This window comes from Pseudophryne corroboree, chromosome 2, assembly GCF_028390025.1.
Source record: "Pseudophryne corroboree isolate aPseCor3 chromosome 2, aPseCor3.hap2, whole genome shotgun sequence".
In the NCBI taxonomy this organism is placed as follows: Eukaryota; Metazoa; Chordata; class Amphibia; order Anura; family Myobatrachidae; genus Pseudophryne; species Pseudophryne corroboree.
Genome location: NC_086445.1, coordinates 517,477,223 through 517,492,486, shown reverse-complemented (window position 1 = coordinate 517,492,486; position 15,264 = coordinate 517,477,223). Strand labels below are relative to the sequence as shown.

Here is a 15,264-nt window from a genome sequence, read left to right as displayed (position 1 = left end):
TCGCAGGGACCTTCGGGGTCTCAAAAGCGCCCACTACCCCAAATAGTAGACACAGATACCGACACGGATTCTGACTCCAGAGTCGACTACGATGCCAAGTAACAGCCAAAATTGGCTAAATGTATTCGATATATGATTATTGCAATAAAAGATGTTTTGCATATCACAGAGGAACCCCCTGTCCCCGACACGGGGGTACACATGTATAAGCAAAAAAAACTGCAGATTCCCAAAAGGATTCTTATGGCGTATCCTTTCCCGCCAATGGACAGGATACGGTGGGAATCCTCCCCTAGGGTGGACAAAGCATTGACACAAAGAAACAAGAAAGTACGAGGTGCGTCCTTTCTTGCCAGAGGTAAGGGCAGAGGAAGAAAGCTGAACAACACAGCTATTTCCCAGGAACAGAAGTCCTCCCCGGCTTCCACAAAATCCACCGCATGACGCTGGGGCTCCGCTACAGGAGTCCGCCCCAGTGGGGGCACGTCTTCGACTTTTCAGCCACATCTGGGTTCACTCACAGATGGATCCCTGGACAATAGAAATTGTTTCCCAGGGTTACAAGCTGGAATTCGAAGTAGTGCCTCCTCGCCGGTTTTTCAAATCGGCCCTACCAGCTTCTCCCCCGGAAAGGGAGATAGTGTTAAATGCAATTCACAATTTGTATCTTCAACAGGTGGTGGTCAAGGTTCCCCTGCTTCAACAAGGGAGGGGATATTACTCAACCCTGTTTGTAGTCCCGAAACCGGACGGTTCGGTCAGACCCATTTTAAATTTAAAATCCCTGAACCTATACTTGAAAAGGCTCAAGTTCAAGATGGAATCGCAAAGAGCGGTCATCGCCAGCCTGGAAGGGGGGGATTTTATGGTATCTCTGGACATAAAGGATGCATACCTTCATGTCCCCTTTTATCCACCTCATCAGGCAAACCTGAGATTTGCGGTACAGGATTGTCATTACCAATTTCAGACGTTGCCGTTTGGGCTTTCCACGGCCACGAGGATTTTCACCAAGGTGATGGCGGAAATGATGGTGCCCCTGCGCAAGCAAGGTGTCACAATTATCCCATACTTGGACGATCTCCTCATAAAAGCGAGATCAAGAGAGCAGTTACTGAACAGCATCTCACTTTCACTGAAGGTGTTACAGCAACACGGCTGGATTCTCAATATCCCGAAGTCGCAGTTGGTTCCTACGACTCGTCTGACCTTCTTGGGCATGATGGATACAGACCAGAAAAGAGTTTATCTTCCGATAGAAAAAGCTCAGGAACTCATGACTCTGGTCAGGAACCTATTGAAGCCAAAACAGGTGTCAGTGCATCACTGCACTCGAGTCCAGGGAAAGATGGTGGCATCATACGAAGCCATTCCCTTCGGCAGGTTCCATGCGAGGACTTTCCAATGGGACCTACTGGACAAGTGGTCCGGGTCACATCTACAAATTCATCAGTTGATCACCCTGTCCCCCAGAGCCAGGGTATCTCTCCTGTGGTGGCTGCAGAGTGCTCACCTTGTAGAAGGCTGCAGGTTCGGCATTCAGGACTGGATCCTGGTGACCACGGACGCGAGCCTCCGAGGTTGGGGAGCAGTCACACAGGGAAGAAACTTCCAAGGTCTTTGGTCAAGTCAAGAGACTTGTCTTCACATCAACATCCTGGAACTGAGGGTCATATACAACGCCCTATGTCAAGGGGAGTCCTTACTTCGCGACCAACCAGTTTTGATCCAGTCAGACAACATCACCGCAGTGGCTCATGTAAACCGCCAAGGCGGCACAAGGAGCAGAGTGGCAATGGCGGAAGCCGCCAGGATTCTTCGCTGGGCAGAAAATCATGTAAGCGCACTGTCAGCAGTGTTCATTCCGGGAGCGGACAACTGGGAAGCAGACTTCCTCAGCAGACACGACCTGCATCCAGGAGAGTGGAGACTTCATCAGGAAGTCTTTGCACAGATTGCAAGTCAGTGGGGACTGCCCCAGATAGACATAATTGCATCCCGCCTCAACAAAAAGCTACAGAGGTATTGCGCCAGATCAAAAGACCCTCAGGCGGTAGCTGTGGACGCCCTAGTGACACCGTGGGTGTTCAAGTCGGTCTATGTGTTTCCTCCTCTCATACCCAGGGTGTTGAGAATAATAAGAAAAAGAGGAGTGAGAACAATTCTCATTGTTCCAGATTGGCCACGGAGGACCTGGTATCCGGATCTGCTGGAAATGCTCACAGAAGATCCATGGCCTCTTCCTCTGCGACAGGACCTGTTGCAACAGGGGCCCTGTCTGTTCCAAGACTTACCGCGGCTGCGTTTGACGGCATGGCGGTTGAACGCCGGATCCTAGCGGAAAAAGGCATTCCGGATGAGGTAATTCCTACGCTGATAAAGGCTTGGAAGGACGTGACAGCTAAACATTATCACCGTATATGGAGAAAATATGTTTCTTGGTGTGAGGCCAGGAATGCTCCTACGGAAGAATTCCATCTGGGCCGTTTCCTTCACTTCCTACAGACTGGGGTGAATTTGGGCCTAAAATCAGGCTCCATTAAGGTTCAGATTTCGGCATTATCCATTTTCTTTCAAAAAGAATTGGCTTCTCTCCCAGAAGTACAGACTTTTGTGAAGGGAGTGCTGCATATTCAGCCTCCTTTTATACCTCCGGTGGCGCCTTGGGACCTTAATGTGGTGTTAAGTTTCCTTAAGTCGCACTGGTTTGAACCGCTTCAAACGGTGGAGTTAAAATATCTCACTTGGAAAGTGGTCATGTTATTAGCCTTGGCTTCGGCTAGGCGAGTGTCGGAATTGGCGGCTTTGTCTCATAAAAGCCCCTATCTGGTTTTCCATATGGATAGAGCGGAATTGCGGACCCGTCCTCAATTCTTGCCTAAGGTAGTGTCATCTTTTCATATGAACCAACCTATTGTGGTGCCTGTGGCTACGCGAGACTTGGAGGATTCCGAGTCCCTTGATGTAGTCAGGGCTTTGAAAATTTACGTGGCCAGAACGGCTAGAGTCAGAAAAACAGAAGCACTGTTTGTCCTATGGGGGTAATTCCAAGTTGATCGCAGCAGGAATTTAGTTAGCAATTGGGCAAAACCATGTGCACTGCAGGGGAGGCAGATTTAACATGTGCAGAGAGAGTTAGATTTGGGTGGGGTGTGTTCAATCTGCAATCTAATTTGCAGTGTAAAAATAAAGCAGCCAGTATTTACCCTGCACAGAAATAAAATAACCCACCCAAATCTAACTCTCTCTGCACATGTTAAATCTGCCTCCCCTGCAGTGCACATAGTTTTGCCCAATTGCTAACTAAATTCTTGCTGCGATCAACTTGGAATTACCCCCTATATGCGGCCAACAAGGTTGGCGCCCCTGCTTCAAAGCAGACTATTGCTCGCTGGATCTGTAACACGATTCAGCAGGCGCATTCTACGGCTGGACTGCCGTTACCAAAATCTGTTAAGGCCCATTCCACTAGGAAGGTGGGCTCGTCTTGGACGGCTGCCCGAGGGGTCTCGGCACTGCAACTATGCCGAACTGCTACTTGGTCAAGTTCAAACACCTTTGCAAAGTTCTATAAGTTTGATACCCTGGCTGAGGAGGACCTCCTGTTTGCTCAATCGGTGCTGCAGAGTCATCCGCACTCTCCCGCCCGTTTGGGAGCTTTGGTATAATCCCCATGGTCCTTACAGAGTCCCCAGCATCCACTAGGACGTAAGAGAAAATAAGATTTTAAACCTACCGGTAAATCTTTTTCTCGTAGTCCGTAGAGGATGCTGGGCTCCCGTCCCAAGTGCGGACTACTTCTGCAAGACTTGTATATAGTTTTGCTTACATAAGGGTTATGTTATAGTTTTCATCGGTCTTGGACTGATGGTATGTTGGTTTCATACTGTTAACTGGTTAGTATATCACAAGTTATACAGTGTGATTGGTGTGGCTGGTATGAATCTTGCCCTTGGATTAACGAAAATCCTTTCCTCGTACTGTCCGTCTCCTCTGGGCACAGTTTCTCTAACTGAGGTCTGGAGGAGGGGCATAGAGGGAGGAGCCAGTACACACCCATACCTAAAGTCTTTCTTAAAGTGCCCATGTCTCCTGCGGAGCCAGTCTATCCCCATGGTCCTCACGGAGTCCCCAGCATCTTCTACAGACTACGAGAAAAAGATTTACCGGTAGGTTTAAAATCTTATTTTTTTGAACTCTTACATCCATAAATCTCGAGTACCCAACATCCTCTAAGAGGATCATGGCATTTAAATTATCTAACCATTGTCAGTAGGTACTCCTCACAGCTGACCTTGAACAATTCACAAGCGTTGCCGTTTCAGAAATGCTGTGTATTAATCATCTGGCCCTTATCGAAGTCAGTCAGGTCTTTAAACCTGATAATATTTATGCAATCGACATGTCAACTACAAATACCTACTATAAGCTGTCTAATTTATCTTTGACAAATGCTGATTTTACAAGATAGTCGTCGTCGCTTGCTTCAAGTTGGATTTGTCAATGTTTGGATGAAAATGTATGCACCCATGACCCAAAATATTATGATCATTCCCATATACGAAGTGATGAAGGCTAGCTGCAAGAGGTAAGCACATTGGTCTTGAGGTAAATACCTGAAGGGTTTGGGGGGAAAAGTTGTAGCAAGAGCAGCTGTCCTTTTTCTCCAAATAAACGGGACATCTAACCTGCTAACTGCTTTTAATGTGTGGGGGAGAATAATATGCTATACATAATATTACTAAATACTAACTGGCTTTATGTGGAACATGAGTGTTTTCATGGTACACATAAAAAGATCATGATTACCACTTACATTTTATTTTTTCCTTTGACCACATACACCTTTGTTATGCCCTCTTAACATTTTAACTTGTTTTAGGTATTTATTATAAAGTGCATAAATGTCTACTTAATTTGTTTTACATAAGTGTTCTAAATGTGTGTGGAATTTTTTTGTGCGGCCCTCAAAAGTTTACTGAAGCAGGTTAAGTAGCCCCAGCTGAAATAAGTGTCCATCCTTGGTATGAGTGGCACCTTTGAAGACTTGCTTTGCAGAAATATAATGAGTAGAGTAAATATTTCTTACAAATTCATAACACAGTAACTTAATTGTCAAAAACAAAAAAATAATCGTTTTGACTTAAAATCTCAGACATTTTTCTAAAGATATGCATGGGGCATCAACTGTCTGCAGTGGGGAATAATTTACTTTTTGACATAAATTAATTTAAGAGGAAAGGCTACTAAATAACATGAATGTACCAGAAAAGAAAAACAAAATTCTTTGTAAGTTAAAAGGGTGAAGGAGAACATGAACTTTGGACTATCCCAAAACAGTTTTGCACGTTTTACCCCCCTCTCGCACAGTTTGCTTTCATACAGCATTCAAAGTTTTTTTTCCTGAGGGTCGTAAAAATGCGTATTCAAAAGAAGAGCAATGTGGTTACTTCAAATTTTGGTTTAACTGAACAAGACGTATACTGAATATTTCCATATGCTAACCAAGGCTTACAGGGCAAATTGTTTGCAGAATTCAATTGAATTTGCGCACCTGATCTTCCACAGATCGTGGGGGCGATATTCAACTGAGTCCTATTATTACGCTCATTGACACCATCACGAAATGTTCCATTTGGGCACCCAAACAGGTAACTTTTTGCGCATTTCAGCGTGGAGGTGGTTGTGGTGGGGTGCAAACTGAAATGCTGGCGCCATCAGCCATAGTGCCTGAACGAAGCTACAACTGAATATCTCTGTTTGGGCACCATCTAGTGGCAGGATAAGATTTGAATTCTGCCTTGTATGTTACAGCACGTCTGAGTGGCACAATAGCTTTAGGGGTATATTCAACTGAAGTCGAAAGCTGCTGTCTGTCGAAAAGACGGCAGTTTTCAACTTTTTTTTATTATTTTTATTTTTAGGTGGGAAGGGGTTCCGACCTATTCAATATAACCAAAAATTATCTGACAAGTCGAGGAATTCGACTTGTTGAAAAGCACATGGATCGGCGGAATAGCTGCCGATCCGCGTGCTTCTGACGGAAACGGGGCTAAATCCGACAGGTATGGGCCCCCTTTCTAACCATCTCAATCCGACTTTAAAAACAGTCGGACTAAGATGAGGGAGCCGAGAGGAGGAGAGGTGGGAGACGAGGGAGACCTCGCTTGCTGGAGCCAGGTGGACGCTGCCGTGAGCAGCGGCTGTGACATCCTCCTGCTACGCTGCTGTAGCGCTGCTCTCCCCCATCTCAGCTCCCGCATCTCAATTCGACTTTTTTTTAAAGTCGGATTGAGATGGCATTGAATAGCCCTTGTCGGATCCATTCCGACAAATGAATGTCGGAATGGATCCGACTTCAATTGAATATACCCCTTAGTGACGATGGTCAGGGTGTCAAAGATGATGTGCAAGGCTTTCTGGGTTGCTCATCAAAAAACACAAAAAAATAAATAAATGTGGAAACAATTGAGAAAATGTTCAAACAGACCATCAAATCAGCATCCATATGATAGTAGACCAGACTTACAGTAGCACTGTGTGACTTCTTTATTTTCCTTAAAGCCAAATCTGTACTCAAGGGTACCTGTTTTGCATTATTGAGGTAAAGAATAAAATGACAGAACTGTTGAGACAGCAGCCAGATAATGAGCTACAGTAGGCCTGGCCAACCTGTGGCTCTCCAGCTGTTGTAAAACTACAAGTCCCATCATGCCTTGCCACAGTTTTGCTATTAGGGAATGCTAAAAGTGTGGCAGGGCATGTTGGGATGTGTAGTTTCACAACATCTGGAGAGCCACAGGTTGGCCAGGCCTGAGCTACAGTATGGATTGGACCATTGGAAAATATTACCCCTTTCACACCACACAAATAATCCGGTATCAATCCGGCATATTGCTGGATCGATGTGCGGCGTGAATGCGCCATGGTGGAATTCCCGGGTCGCCTGACCCTGTAATTCAACCCGGGAATAAAGCAGTGTTATTCCCGGGTTGAATACGGAGTCAGTGGCAGCGTAAACGGGTTCCCGTGGCGATGTGACCCGGGACCCATTCACTAGATAGGAAGAGGCGGCACGGAGATGAGCTCATCTCCCAGCGCCGCCTCTGCACCCCCCCGGCATATTGCCAGGTCAGGGAAGCCTACTGTAGCGTCCAATGCCGGATCCCACCCAGGAAGGACCCGTTTCCCCTTCCCGGGAGGGTTCAGGCATTGCGGTGTGAAAGGGGTATAAGAATGCAGCAGTGTGTAGATGCAGAAAGAGAGTACATCGAAGGGAAATTGAGTTAAACCGCAATTAATATAATTAAGTTAAGTATAGCATCAGTCTCGTTATTTAATAGCCACTCCTCATATTTTACTCTGTACAGAAGCACAATCTAAAATTGACATCATTAGGTGTAACTTTACTATGTTTTATCATTACATAATATTGAGTGTTAAGTATTTATTTTCAGGATACATGTACCAATCCTGTGCAGTCATGTTATACCCCTTTCAGACCGCCAGCAATAACCTGGGTTATTGCACGTGAACGCACAGCAACACGGGTTGTGGCACAGTGTGAAAGGAGCCAGTTGAAATAATCCTGTCAGGAAACGCAGTATTTCAACTCGGGTAGTGAGCAGGGTTGAACACGTATTCAATCTCACTCAAGATCATCTCATCTCCAAGAGCCATCTTCGGATGCTTTGGCAGTGACGTCATTAAGCCAAGTCGGATCACTTGTCTCAAAGGGGTCTCGCCAAGTCACAGCCGGGAAGGATACATGCAACACTGCTTAAGCTGTGTGAAAGGGGTATTAGAGGGATACAACCAGAATTGCAGAAAATGACACATAGCGTGATATCCTGCTGCCAGCGGTAATATAACACACGACTAAAACTGTCTGTTACTGCGATTTTCGACCAATGGTTATTATCGGACTATCCAAATACAGCCCTTTTTACTATGCAATAAATTACCCGTTTCGAGCGACAACACATGGGATCTAGGATAAGGTCCCAGACCCATATTATTGTGGAAAAATGGGTACCTAAGGGCCAACTATCGGGGATTATGCTTTGTGTGCCACATAATCCCAGATAAGTGTCGGCTTGTTAGGGCTTATCGGATCCGATTATCCGGGGTAAATTACTGCAGCTAACTGGATAATACCCCACATAGTAGGAAGTGCCCACATTGCTTTAAGAATATGTATCAACTCTCAAGCTCCTTTATGCATCAGCTTTATTTTTTATGAATACAAACCTAAATCTATAGCCAATTGTACAAACCAAGCATATGTTTCAAAGAGAAATAAAGAAGTCTTTTGTCGCTGCCAACCATCTCAAATTTCCTGGGACAGACGTTCAAAGATATGTCCCTGGAAATGTCCCTATTTTTCAATCCCGTCCAGAGTATAAAACACATTACACACAATTCCCATTCTCTGTTCTTATACTGCAGCTGCCACCAGTCCAGTCAATTCGTTCACATTACTTTTTCGTTTTGACACATACAGTGGGATGCTTCAAGCATCCCGGTGGTCATGTGACCAATGCCGCAATCCTGACATAACTCAGGAGACCGGCACACCGACAGCCCGAAGTTATCAGAGTACAGGTAAACCCACCTGCCCGAGGGTTAGGTAAAAATACCCCCTCCAATGTCGCGATCTTCAGTGTTGGGATACAGCTGTCAGTCACGTGACTGCCGACATCCCTACCATCTATATTTCATAGCAAACCCATACAGTGTATCAAATTGTGTAGAACAGTGGTTCTCAACCAAGTATCACCAGCTGGTCACGTCTTGAGGATTTCTGCCAGTTGGAAGCAGGAGGGATAATTACTGATCCAGCAAAATAGAATAAGTCACTTGGGCACGATACATAAATCCTCAATACATGACAAGTTGAGGGTACTTGTGGTTTAGGGTTCAAAACCCTTACAAAATGTGACAGTAAGCCCCATGCAGCAGCAGCAGCCACTTTTTCTCACCCCATTAAATGAATTAGTCACCCCCCCCTCCCAGTATAACAGACCAATGCCGGATAGCTCCCCAGTACAGAAGACGCGGCCTATGGGGGAGACTTGGATGTCAGATCGGACAAACACAGGCTTCCCCTAAACTGAAACATGACTCATGCGAGCACAGGGCGCCATGGCTGCAGTGCACACAGGCGTCTCCCCAAGCCCATTAGTCCGACACCTGCGATAAATGAAGGAAGAGACCTATGCTGCGAACCGGCGAATAATCCCCACCGAAGCCGGCCAGCCAGGTGTAATAGTTACCTGCCGTTGTTACACGTGGTGCTGTGTGCTGGAGGAGGAGAGACAGACCCCAGCTCCCAGTCGCCGGCAGTGATTGCGTCAGACGTTCAGATCCGTTTACTCGGCGATCAGCTAGCTGGGCCTGCGCTCTCTGGCTCTGCAATCATGTGAGCACGCCGAAGATCTTAAAGGCACAGGCAGAAGCTCTGTACCCGACATGGCGCCTGCCGGGCTGAAACGAAAGAGAATTTGCAAACGGGTAAGCCGCCAGTCAGTCACGAAGTGTTACTTGGGTAGTGTCGGGCATCCCTCGGAAAGAAAACAAAACATGATCTCCCTTGTTTAGGTCCTCTGTACGCTATGCCTCCTGTGCTCAGGCACTGGTGAGGGCCATGTTGTGGTAAATAAATATAATGGGTCATACACGTGTGGAAGTAGGCGTTTTAATAATGGCAACAAGCATTCAGGTACAGGCCCTAGCTGTGTCTGCTCTTAAGGAACGAATGGCATTATGCACGTCCCTAATGTTATGGCACTTGGTAAAATAAGGTGGTGGCCTTCCCTGCTGTGACTTTTGGGAGGGAAGATTAGTAAATGAAGGGAACACCGAGGGTAAGATGCAGACTCCCGTGTATGGCAGCTAGTGACCACATTCTCACATGTAATCAGCTTTGTGAAAATTGAAAATGCTTGAAATGCGATCTCTCCCATGAATGACACATTATTCTCAGAGACATCAAACACATAATTATTGTAACAGGATTACAGCATATATTTGTTTTAACACAACCTGAAAAATATACAAGCATAAAAACGCACAATATATGCACAAAATGAATAAGGAAACTGGCATTCACATTATTCTGCCTGTGTGTTACTGTGCAATAATATAATATTATAGTTTATAGAAAAAAATCGCATTTACACAGTGCAGAGAGTCACTCACAACAGTCCCCACGCCAGTGGATCGTGTAACACAGTGCCGTTAATCAACTTAAATTCCTTCTGCAGAACTTCTGGTGCAGATCGTCCAATGAGAGCCGTCAATGAAAGCGATCATCAGTCTGTGCAGAGAACAGGCGCTGACCGGCAAGTGCTGCTGTATTCTTCAGACTGCAAAGACCTTCTTCCTGGGACCATGGAAGAGATGAAGATCCGTTTTGTCAATGATCGTGCAACTGGTTTCAAGCGAGAACGAGATGAAGTTACATCAGGGACCCCTGAATCTAAGAGACTGCGCATTGGTGCATTTAGCTGTAGCACACCACAATCTGCTTGCACCACTTTGGCTGAATTTACAAAACAGGGGCAAGTTGATAATGCCTGTCATTCACAGGGACAAAATCCTGAATCATGTGACGAGTGGGATGACTCGTTGTTGGAGCCTACTGATGATGATGGTAATTCCCCCTTATACTTGACCATAGATGAGATTGAGTCCTTACTAGTTGATGACTCTGCAGATGAACCTTCAGGATGGGATGATGAGAATGACACATGCGTGGCTCCACTTATTTCTTTTGCTGCTAAAGATGATGGAGAAAAGGAGAGTGCTTCACTTTGCAGGGAACTAGATCTTTCTGGTACTTTGACTGAAAATTTAGAGAATGATGATGACCAGAACTATGCTGCAGTGGCTCCTTCGCCATGTAATTCAGTCATATGTACTGAAGAGCTTGATTATTTATCGGAACAAAATGACTACGTTCGTTCTGGAGTAGGTCAGGAGGAGGCCATTTCTTCAAATGAGAAGCAGGAACCTAAGCTCACTATTTCCAGCACAAAACAGAATACAACTACAATAACAGACTCCCTCTTATCTTTAGACCCTGGTCAGATGTCCATCGCATTCGTTAATGCGCAAGCTGTGGTGCAGAAAAAAACAGACCCACTCAAGGCTTGTTCTCCTTCTAATGACCCTGACACTCTAAAAGTAACTTCATCTTCAACAGCATCTCTGGTGGTCACCTGTGGACCTCATGGAAGCACAAGTGCATCTGCAGTGGGACAAGATATGAAACCCAGTAAATCTGCAGATAATGAAGAGACTAATAATAGACAAGAAGTTTCAGCCACCACAAGTCCAACTGACGTGCCTGTAAGATCCGACAACCAGATTCAGGTATGTTTATCATCGCACCCTTCGTTTGTTAACCTACTGTTATATCAAACAGGGAAAACAAATTTTGTAAACACTTACAAATGACTGTATAATTAATAAAATCAACTATATAAAATTGATATGTTTATAAAAAAAAAAAACCAAAAAACTGCAATATACCTATAACTAAAACATAATGATATTGTAGCCATAAGTTAAAGATCAATACAAAACCCCCATATGTATGTTATCAGACCTTATCACACGTAATAAAATGAAACCAGTGTGTCACAACTGAGGGCCTGAGCTGACGGGAGGCAGCCTCAGTTGTAGGGGCTGAGATGTACCGGAACCTGGGAGATTGTATCAGACCCCTGGACATGTAAGTAACATGAATAATAACTGCCCGAAGGCGTGACCACGACAACTTGGATAAAAGTCAATGATGTTTATTATGACAACTCCGCAACACAGCAGCAGTAAAAGAAAACGTAAAAGTCAGCAAAGAATAAATACAGTTCCTGGGTACTACAGGATGGCAGGAGCCACAGGGCACTGGTAGTGTGAGATAGTTCTTATGATCTTCTAGATGGAAAGTCCTTACCAGGCCCGACTGTAGCAATGGAGATAACCCAGGATTGTGCCAGCTGGTGTTCCAGGAAAAGCTGGGTTGCTGAAGATAAAACAGCTGCTGTGGATACTGGCTGGAACCAGACTGTTGTTAGCACGGAGTGGATACTGGCTGGAACCAGTTAAATAATAAATGAACTTGGGAGCGATGAAATATGAACTGAAATGTAGAACTTGAGAGCGGAGAAATAATAATACCGGTGGAGAGTGGTAAAGTGTAGAAAGGACACCGGCCCTTTAAGGGAAGCTGTACTCTGCTGGAAGCTGAGCTGGAAGCAGGTAATGTTGTAGCTGGAAACAGATGAATCCACAATGGATTGGAGAGTCAGGCTACACCGCAGGTGGAATGCTGGTGCGGGTCTCTATGGTAGAAGTCTTGAGACAGGAGCTGGAACCTGGAAGACAATCACAGGAGAGAGACAAACGGGAACTAGGTTTGACAACCAAAGCACTGACTCCTTCCTTGCTCAGGCACAGTGTATTTATACCTGCAGCAATGAAGGGATTGGCTAGGCAATTATGCAGATTATCAATACTGAGAACAGATTGGTGGAAATGATCAGCTGACAGAATCCAAGATGGCTGCGCCCATGCAGACACTTGGAGGGAAGTTTGGTTTGTAATCCATGTGGTAATGAAAACAGTAATGGCGGCGCCGGCCACCGGAGACAGGAGGCGCCAGGCTGACAGATGCACATCCAACCACGCGGACACAGCGGAGGCCGCGGCTGACGTAATCGCCACTCAGACACTCTGCATGCAGAAGAGCAGGGACGGCGGCGGAGGCCGCGGGAGACGCCATGCCAGGTGTAATATGGTGTTTACTGTGACAGCGTCCCAGAGTGACAGGAGAGGATACAGGAATGTACACATCAGGATAACAGATGGGATCCGGTCCTGGAGCGCTGAGCCAGCCTTAGGAGGCATCTGATGGGTAAGAAATGGCGTCCAGATACCCGGATCGTGACACAGTGTTTGTAGAACAGGTCTTTAGCACCTTAAGAGAACCAATTCTGACAGGGTGGTTGCTATCTTCAAGTGGTGGGTGAGTCCGTTGTTACTATGGATACCAGTCTCCTTGTGTGGAGGAATCAGATTTAAATTGATGCTAAAATTACTTTTATATAGTTTTAAAATGGTGGAATTAATATGAAAAAACATGGAATTGGCTTAAAAATACTTTTATTTCTGTGTAATTGATAAAAAATAATAATAATCTGGTAAAATAACCACATGAGGCCAAGATGAAGCTCCAGGCCTGCTTTGACTGCACGGAATGGGGGGTCTTCGAAGCCTCGGCAACCGACCTGAATGACCTGACAGACACTGTCACATCCTACATCAGCTACTGTGAGGACATGTGTGTACCTACCAAGACTTACTGCATTTACAACAACAACAAGCCCTGGTTCAATGCCCAGCTCAGGCAACTTCGTCGAGCCAAAGAGGAGGCCTATAGCAGCGGTGACAGAGCACTATACAACCGTACTAGGAACTCTCTGACTAAAGGAATCAGGCTAGCAAAAAAGCGGTTCTCGGACAAGCTGACAAATGATCTCTCCACCAATGACCCCGTATCTGTATGGAAAGGAATGCAATCCATAACCAACTATAGGAAAACATCGAAGTTCACCACCATGCAGAGCCGGCCATAGGTATAGGCAAACTAGGCAATTGCCTAGGGCATTTGATATGCCCAGGGGCATCAGCAGCTTCTGCTGATTAAAATGATATGCGGCATGCCTATATTCTGTGTGTAGCATTTCTTATGCAGATACAGCCACAGTCTCACACAGTATATAGGCATGCTGCATATCATTTTAATCAGCAGAAGTTGCTTGTGCATCCTAGCCTCATAGCAATGCAAATAAGATGCATTTTCATAAAAAAAGGTGCCCGATGTTAGCATCGATGCAAGATTTATGAGGACACATCTTTATCCAAGCAGAGGCAGAGGTCACAGTGTTAGTGGCAGTGTGAGTGCTGTGTGCATGTGAGTGGGTTGGTTCTTGTGCAGTAGTGTTCAGAATATGTGTAAGGAGCATTATGTGTGTCATGTAAAAATGCATTAATAATGTGCAACATATGTGTAAGGGGCACTATGTGTGTCATTATGTGTATAAGGGTATTAATAATGTGCGGCATATGTGTAACCGGGTACTACTGTATGTGTGTCATTATGTGTATAGGGGCACTAATAATGTGCAGCAAATGTGTAGGGGGCACTGTGTGTGTCATTATGTGTATAAGGGAATTAATAATGTGCAGTATATATGTAAGGGACATTATGTGTAAAAGAGCATTAATAAATAAAGGGGCATTACTGTGTGGAATTATGTGTATAAATGTATTACTGTGTGACATTATGTGTATAAGGTGCTCTACTATGTGGCGTTGCGTATAGAAAGGGCACTACGGTGTCGTCTAATATGAATAAAGAGCAATAGGGTGTGGTGTAATGTGAGTAAGGAGCAATTCAGTGTGATGTAATGTGAATAAGGGGCTCTACTGTGAGGAGTAATGTTTATAAGGTAAAGTAATACTACTGTGGGATGTAATATGAATTATGGACACTATCGCATTATCAAATGTGAATAAAGTTGCAGTACTGTGTGGCGTAATTGGAATTGGGGTTACTATTGTGTGGCCATGCCCCTTGCCAGCAAAAACACACCCCTTTTTGGGCTGTGTGCCAAATGTGCGAACTGTTCCTTTTTAAAATATAGGGGGTACAAACACCAAAATAAGGACTGCTATGGGTGAGGGGTGATGGTGGTGGGAAAGAGGTGCAAGGTCCGAGGCGGAACCAGCGGTGGTGCTAGGGGGCACCAGCCAAAATTTTGCCTAGGTCATCATATTGGTTATGGCCGGCTCTGCCACCATGTACCAAGACCTAGCAAACGAACTGAACCATTTTTATTGCAGGTTCGCAAAAGAAGTCCCCTGCAACCCAAACAATCACCTCTACGATGCCTCGAACACCGACGGCCAACCCCAGGCACTGCAAGTCGCCCAAGAAGAGGTGGAGGCATTGTTCAAAAGGGCCAAACCCAGGAAAGCTCCGGGTCCTGACGGAGTGTCACCCTCTGCCCTAAGAGCATGTGCGGGTCAGCTCGCCCCCATATTCACCATGATCTTCAACAAATCGCTGGAGTTACAGAAAGTCCCTTCCTGCCTCAAAAGGTCTACTATTGTCCCGGTCCCCAAGAAACCCTCTATCACAAACCTGAACGACTACAGGCCGATAGCACTGACGTCTGTGGTCATGAAAACGTTCGA

General features: G+C 45.4%; 2 protein-coding genes across 3 annotated transcripts in view; one reads left to right on the top strand and one right to left on the bottom strand.

Annotated features, from left to right (window-relative positions):
- The window catches only part of YARS1 (tyrosyl-tRNA synthetase 1), a 160,796-nt gene extending 151,416 nt beyond the window's left edge, over window positions 1-9,380 (bottom strand). The window contains exon 1 of the mRNA XM_063954133.1: window positions 9,276-9,380. The gene's annotated coding sequence lies outside the window, so the exon portion shown is untranslated. The remainder of the gene's footprint in view (window positions 1-9,275) is intronic.
- A 32-nt stretch (window positions 9,381-9,412) lies between these two features.
- Window positions 9,413-15,264, top strand: part of S100PBP (S100P binding protein) — a 101,695-nt gene continuing 95,843 nt past the window's right edge. Inside the window, exons 1-2 of one of the 2 annotated variants that reach the window (XM_063954140.1) lie at window positions 9,413-9,513; window positions 10,266-11,376. In XM_063954140.1, coding sequence (XP_063810210.1) covers window positions 10,288-11,376 — 1,089 coding nt within the window. In that variant the 5' untranslated portion in view covers window positions 9,413-9,513; window positions 10,266-10,287. Of the gene's footprint in view, window positions 9,514-9,563; window positions 9,655-10,265; window positions 11,377-15,264 lie in introns of those variants that run through there. The other variant, XM_063954141.1, reaches the window with a different exon arrangement.